Source organism: Ipomoea nil, unplaced genomic scaffold (assembly GCF_001879475.1).
Source record: "Ipomoea nil cultivar Tokyo-kokei standard unplaced genomic scaffold, Asagao_1.1 scaffold0191, whole genome shotgun sequence".
Classification (NCBI taxonomy): Eukaryota; Viridiplantae; Streptophyta; class Magnoliopsida; order Solanales; family Convolvulaceae; genus Ipomoea; species Ipomoea nil.
This window is the reverse complement of record NW_017616619.1, coordinates 431,146-438,974: the sequence shown is the minus strand read 5'-3', so window position 1 is coordinate 438,974 and position 7,829 is coordinate 431,146. Positions and strand designations below refer to the sequence as shown.

Below are 7,829 nucleotides of genomic sequence, written 5' to 3'. Positions count from 1 at the left end.
ATTCTTGAATCTCATCATCCTCCTCCTCCTCCTCATCCTCCTCCTCCTCCTCCTCCTCATCATCATCATCATCATCATCATCATCATCATCTTCTTCTTCTTCTTCTTCTTCTTCTTCTTCTTCTTCTTCTTCTTCTTCGGCAAAATTCCATACACATATAGATGCATTTCAATCACTTCACGAGATTTATAACCACTATTCTTACACTTGACACACGAACATCGTATTTTATGCTCTTCACCAGTCTTGAGAAATGCATAATTCAAAATTTTTTTAACACCATCTTTACATTGTTCATTCAACCGGTCATTGAAAAAACTCATCCATTTATGCCATTATAAATAGAATATAATGGAAGCTTTATAGAAAAAATTGAAACCTGAATTTAATATAAATAATATTTTATTAACTAAAAAATTAATTTATATATAAAGTATTTTAAAAAATAATGTAATATATCCAAATCTACATGATTTTCAAGAATCAAATTGTCTTCTGTTGTTTACCTTTCCTCAACCAAATTCCCATGAATTAGTTTCTTTTTTTAAGGTACAGACAAGAAAACAAAGAAATTTATGATTTAATTAAACAAAAAAAAGAGATCTTGGTAGATGCAGCAGCACTCTCGGAGCTGCAGATCTGCAATTCTGGAAGTGCTGATGAGCTGAGATCCGCAGCTGAGTGCAGACTGAGTTGCAGATGGTGTTTGTTATTGTGTAGAAGCTGGGCTTGATTGTCTCTGATTTGCAGAAACAGATTTGGGTTTATTTAGAAGGGGTCCATGATGCTTGATGGTCTTATGACCATTTTTGCTCAATATAGCAGCAGAATAATAATACAAGAATTCCCCAAAGCCTGAGTTGGTGCTGCTGTGTAGATTTGGGTTATTCTTTAAGTATAGTGTCCAAGACATAATACATGACACTCTTCGGAGCTGCAAACAGCAAGGTTTTTTATCACTCAATAGTGATGAAAAAGGATGGTGAAAGAAACAATGCAGCCGAAGTTGAAATTTTGGTGCAGTGGGCAAACTTGCCTAGGGAGGCAGCCACATGGGAACATTTTCACCACATTAAGCAACAATTTCACAGCTTTGATCCTTGGGGACAAGGATCCATTGAAAGGGAAGGTAATGTCACACCCTGGTTAGTAATACCAGAAGAAAAAGGGATGGTGGAAGTGCATACATCTCAGGAGCTAAAGAGGGAAAGGAACAAAACTGTTTTACTAACCCTCAGCAGGTAAACGACGTCGCATGAAGGGGGAAGGTGAGAGCCGTTGGGCATTAAGTGGAACGACACCGTTTCGAAGGAGGGTAACGGCTGTGCATCAGACGACCGCGTTTTGATCAAGGGCTAGGAAAAGCTGGCAGCAAGGAATCCGGAAGTTTTTTAGAAACTTTTTGTTTTATTAGATTATCTTATCCTATTTATTGCGTTGTTTATTTTTTCAGAAATCTTATGCTTTTGCTGAATTGAAATCTGAAAACCTAATTTCCTTTCCTCTTTCTCCTAAACCTATTTCTTCTTCTCTATTCTCTACCTATTTCTTCCTTCTTCTCTATCTGTTTCTTCCTCTTTTTCTCTATCTCTGCTTCTGTGTTTCTTGTTCAAATCTCAGGGTTGTGACAGGTTGTCCAAAAGCACTATCCTTTCTTCGAAGAAACTATCGGCAGAATCGGTTGCAATCTCGAAGATGTCTGATTCGTTCAACCCGCCTTCCCTTAAAATCGACCCGATCTATATCCTCGGCTGGAGATCACTGTGGAGGAGCGAAACCACCGCCTCCACCGCGAAACTACCGCTGCAATAGCAAGCGGTGTTGACAACAACGTTTGATGACGTCGATAATGGTCAAAGAGGACGCAATAGAACCTTCACAGCCGCATGCAGTCAGCGCAACAATCTTTAAGCGTGTGGACGGCCAGTGCATCGCCAGATCGAACGCCGATCGTGCTAGAGGAGAAGTGAAGTTGACCGCCGGTTGAGCCAGGAGAGGTGTCGTAGCAGGCGATTGACCTTCGTAGCTGGCGATAGGTCTTCTCTCTGCACTTCTGATCAGCCCTCCCTTTCGCGGAGATCAAGTCCAGCATAAACGCCGGTGATGCCTGAGGTGGTGAATTCGTTGGTTTTTATTAAAGATTGTTTCTGCTACAACATTTTGAACGACAAACAGTGATCCATTATGGCGCTGATTAGCTTACCATCTTTGAGGAAGGTTCCAACATTGTTGCAGGGATTACCTCTCCTTACAAAGAGGAGCCTCACTAACTCTCAAAACAAAGCTAATTACTCGAATACTTTATATATATATATATATATATATATATATATATATATATATATATATATATATATATATGATTATTTACTTAGAGGTCATGTATTACTGGTTAATTATTTACTTCGCTTGAGACTCGATGTTGGTGTTGCAATTATATTGCTCTGGATTCAAATCTTGTACATGCACTTGTAGAATCATCATGGTTACGTACACCCAAGTCTCTACAAGCGAAGTATTTATTTTGCTGTTGAAAATATTTATATTTCAGCTGGTCAGAATATAACTAATAAATAGATTGATCGGACGTTTGTAGTTTGGAGAGGTATAACTGCACCATTTTTGAGGATGGTATAACTGGGAAAACATACATAATAGAGTGAGGCGCAAAGAAAAAGGTTGCCAAATATAATGACTTCATACACGGTGTGCATTCCACGTAAACTTGAGTGCTTCAACTAGTGTGTGGTCAAGAGCATTTGGATGTATTTTCTCACTAAGGAACACTGCCAAACCATCCTCAAACACTCCACGTATTAGAACATACACAAAGGGGTAAAATCCTGGCATGGTGGCCCATACAAGTCACATATGCTCCTTATCTTCGGTGAAAGGTATTTTTCTCATATTCTTTCCTAATCATGGATCAATGGAATATCTCTTGTCATGTCATGCTTTATGTGTACCAACATGATACTCTAGGCCTGTGCACAACCCGACCCACCCGTTCAAACCGACCGACCCGACGACCGAGAGAGACCAACCCGGAATGACCCGAACCCGACTCTCATTACCCGATCCGCCATGCAATACGGCGTCGGTTTAGAAGGTTCGGGTGGGGTATACAATTTTGCCAACCGACCCGTCCGAATACCCGAACTATTCTAGGGTTCCCTAAGGCTTTGTATTAAACGGCGTCGTTCCATCAATGTATATATATATGCCTTCCAACAATTGGTCTTCATTATCTCATCTGCGCAGCTGACCTAGGGTTTGAGATCTGAGATCGCATCTCTCATTCTCTCGACTCTCAACTCTCTCAGACTCTCACTCTCTCAGACTCTCAGAGTCTCACTCTCTCAGAGTCTCAGACTCTCAGTTTCTCAGAGTCTCAGTTCTCTCAAGACTCATCAGTCATCTCTGATTCTGTAAATCCGTAAGGTAAATCTCTAATCTCTAATATCTTAGTCTCTATTTCTCTAATCTCTAATCTCTTACAGTCTTACTCTCTAATCTGTAATCTCTAAATCTCTAATCTCTTAATCTCTATTGTCTAATCTCATGGTGCTCAGAATCGAAGCGTTGCAATCTCTAATCTCTAATCTCTTACTCTCTGTCTCTGTCTCTCTGAGAGTCTAAGTGGTGGAAGCCGTGGTGAACTGGTGATTAGAAGCCCTTGTTCTCCGGGGATTATTTGGGAGAAATCAAGTAAATCGTAAACCCTAGTTTGTATTAAGAAAATGTTTGTGACTTTGTATTATATTATATTATTATGATGATATGTGATGAATATTTTGAGAAAGCAGTGTGAAATCGAAAACCCTAGTTTTATATATCTTCATTTATGTGAGATACTGAGATGTATTGTGTTCTGTCTTTTCTATAATGAGTCTGTGATGAATATTTGGTGATATATTCATATATTATGCTATTTGTTGGTGGAAGCCTTTTACAAACTAATTTCTAAGTGTTGATTTTGTGAAATCTGGATTTTATTCCATGCAAATTTGTAATCTACCAATCCGAGTTAAAGGCTAAAATGTGAAATCTCCAGTGTGGGAATTTCCATTTATTGGTGGAAGCCCTTAACTCAAATCCAGATAATGATGATCTGGACTGAGTTCCTGAATCTGGATTTGTTTGTATAATTGTATATGTTATTATGTCTATCAGTTTATGGATGTATGACCCTTAATTGCTAATTGTTAAATCTGGAAAAATGATGACACAAACTACTATGTCCATGTGTCTGATTCTGGATATCTTTGTATGTTTAATTGTTTATTATGTAATTTATGTGGTAGTTTTAGTGTTAATGTGTTATGTCACACTCACACAAACTGAAAAGTGAAAACTGGTACCCATCTTTGTAGATGGAAAGTGCCACTCAAATGACTCAATCTAGACTTCCACCCTCAACTGAGGGGCCTGGAGGAGTAACCCAAGGCACTGAGACAAATGCTCCTCAATAGCCTGAGGTTAATCCTGCTGTTCCTGCACAAAAGAGGAAGAATGTGGAGTCTAGATCTAAGGTCTGGGAACATTTTGAAAAGATATATGATTCTGAAAACAAAGTAGTAAAGGGGAAATGTATATACTGTGCTAAAGTCTATCACTGTGAGAGTAAAAAGCATGGTACTACCTCTTTAAGAAATCATATGTTGGCTTGTATAAAAAACCCACATTCTAAGGAGACTAGGCAGTCACTGCTTACTTTCACTGCTATGACAACATTTGATACTCAAGGGGGTGGGGGTTTTGAAGGGGATGTTGGGGAGTTAGGGACTTGGGTTTTCAATCAGGAAGCCATTAGGAGGGCATTATGTGAGATGATAATTATTGATGAGCTTCCATTTAGGTTTGTGGAGGGGCAAGGTTTTAAAAGGTTTATTTTGGTTGCTTGCCCTAGATTTTGTATACCTTCTAGGTGGACAATATCAAGGGACATTTACCAAATTTACCTTGATGAAAGATTAAACCTCAAGAAGCTGTTTAAACTTAACACTCAAAGGGTCAGTTTGACAACTGATACCTGGACCTCTGTGCAGAGGATCAATTATATGTGCATTACAGCCCATTTCATAGATGATCAGTGGAAGCTGAATAAGAAAATCATATCCTTTGTCCCTATTTCTTCTCACAAGGGTGAGCATATAGCCAAGGCATTAGAGAGTTGTTTGATTCACTGGGGGATTAGGGATGTTTTTTCTGTCACTGTTGATAATGCTTCTTTCAATGATACTGCTATTAGTTTTTTTAAGTCCAAATTGTTGTCATGGGGTGCAACCACTGTTAGGAGTAAGTACATTCACATGAGGTGCAAAGCCCACATTTTAAACTTGGTGGTCCAGGATGGGTTAAGGTTTGCAGATAGTTCTGTTAAGAAAGTGAGGGATTCTGTTAGATGGATGAGGAACTCACCTGCAAGACTCAAAAAATTCAGAGATCTTGCAGAACTGCTTGGGGTGGAAGCCAAAAGTTCTTTACAACTAGATGTTCCAACAAGATGGAACAACACCTACATGATGCTTAGCACTGCCATACAATACAAGGCTGTGTTTGATGCATATTCATTGAATGAGCCCTCATTTGTTGCTGATCTGGGTGATTCTGTCCCTTCTTTTCTTGACTGGACTTCTGTTGAATGCTTGGTAGTTCTGTTGAAAGGGTTTTATGAGATGACAATTAGAATCTCTGGTTCTCTATATGTTACCTCTAACAGTTTCTTCAGTGAGATATCTGATTTGAGTTGCATGTTGAGTAGCATGATTGTTGCTGGTAGTGCTACAGAGGTAATGATTTTATATTTTTATCATTTTCAGTGGTTAATCTGATTATTTATGATTTTGTGTATGGCTGTTTGTATTTAATTCAATGTTTTCTTAGGTTATGGGATCCCAAATGAAAAGTAAATTTGAAAAGTATTGGGGAGATCCTGAAAAAATGAATTCCTTGATCTTCTTTGCAAATATCTTGGACCCAAGAGATAAGTTGGAATATATGCCATACCAGTTTGAGGAACTGTATGGTAAAGAGAATGGGAAGAAGTGTTTAGAGAATGTCCAAGCTGCCATGGTAGAATTGTTTGGTGACTATGCGGCAACCTACTCTGTCAATGTGCAACAATCATCTTCTGATTCATCTTCTGGTAGCCAACCAGATGTGCCTCCTGTCCAGTCTCATGCCACAATTGGTAGACCTCAAAATATGTTAAAGAACAAACTAAAAAGGCAAAAATTGGAGGCTAGTGGAAGCTATAAAGAAACAGAACTTCAGGTTTATTTAAGTGAAAAAATTGTGGAGGACACTCCTGACTTTGATATCCTTAGGTGGTGGAAGCTAAATAGTGAGAGGTTTCCTACTCTCTCCAAAATGGCAAGGGATATCCTAGCAGTTCCTATTTCCACTGTTGCCTCAGAAAGTACATTTAGTACTAGTGGGAGTGTTTTAGATGCATTTAGGAGTTCTTTAACTCCTAAAATTGTGGAGGCCTTAGTATGTGCACAAGACTGGATGAGGTTACCAAATCAACCAGTTAAGGTTGAGGAAAATATTGATGATGTTGAAAAGCTTGAACAAGGTAATTTCTTTAAATGTTACATTCTGTTTTTAAATCTTTAACTTTGCATTTCAAATTAAAATTCTAACTTTGCACTTTGCACTTTGCAGACTTGGCTACTGGAGTAAGTCGATTTGGTACAACAGGATCTGGTGCTGCTGGTTTTCCCCTTCCTACCATTCCTGTAATGTTTTATTTACACTTACTTTTGATTTTAATTCCAATTGTTGGATTTGTTGCTTCATATGGTTTAATGGCTTGGTAACTAACTAACAATTCAATTGTTGGATTTGTTGCTGCCTATGATAAGTATGAGTGTATGACCCCAGCAGTATAGCCTTACTGCCTATATGAATGTCATCTCATGATTCTCATCTGGACATCTGTTAATAACAGTCACTCTACCTTAGTCCCTTATTCTCAAATCTCAAGTGCTCAGTAATCAGTATGTTATTTCTCTTTAGCCTTTACTGATTTGGCTATGATGATGCTTCCACCATTGTCTGAAATGGTTTTGGGATGGTATGTTGCTCATTAGTTTTGGTTTCCATAATTGCATTCCAATACTAAAAGTAGCAATTTGCCCCCAATCTTACTTTGACATGAAAACATAGCAATCTGAGCCTTCCATAGTTAAATTTTTCTGCCCAACAGCCCCAATCCCCAAAGTATTTAATATGTTATATTTAACTTGTACAGGAAGATCAAGAAAGCTGAACTACTGAAGGCTGAATAGACAATACATTATGATTATTGTATTTTTGTTCACAGGAAGATGTTGATTGGTGCAGTTTGCTGAATGCTCAATTGCTGAATAGATAATACATTATGATTATTTTTTGTTATCAGTTTATCATGATTGCTGATTCAATGACTTTGTTTATCATTTTGTATTTTTGTCATTTGTAAGTACTAAGTAGTCGTAACTAACTAAGTAAGTACTTTGACTGTTTGACAGTTTGAAATCCATGATATGAAATTTTACTTAGTTTTTTTTTTAAAAAAAAAATTGTTGAATATGAAATCCGAACAAACCCGAAGTTACATCCGAACCGTCCGATATCCGAACCAACTTAACCCGAATGGAGTATAATACAAAAAAAAGTCAGATAGGATATTGATTTAGAAAACCGAAATCCGATCGGGTGGACTAGTCCGACACCCGAACCGTCTGAACCCGAACCGTGCACAGGCCTATGATACTCTTTATTTAAAATGGATGTACATGACTCAATTTATTTTTTGGTGTCCAAAACATAAGGGACAATT

The 7,829-nt window shown here is 38.1% G+C and overlaps 1 protein-coding gene across 1 annotated transcript; it reads left to right on the top strand.

The window, feature by feature from the left end:
- Window positions 1–4,725: 4,725 nt before the first annotated feature.
- LOC109187842 (zinc finger BED domain-containing protein RICESLEEPER 2-like) lies at window positions 4,726–7,296 on the top strand. The gene is made up of 5 exons (XM_019338201.1): window positions 4,726–5,793; window positions 5,888–6,581; window positions 6,671–6,721; window positions 7,025–7,082; window positions 7,260–7,296. The coding sequence occupies exons 1-5, from the start codon at window positions 4,726–4,728 to the stop codon at window positions 7,294–7,296; spliced, it is 1,908 nt and encodes a 635-aa protein (XP_019193746.1).
- The last annotated feature ends 533 nt before the right edge of the window (window positions 7,297–7,829 follow it).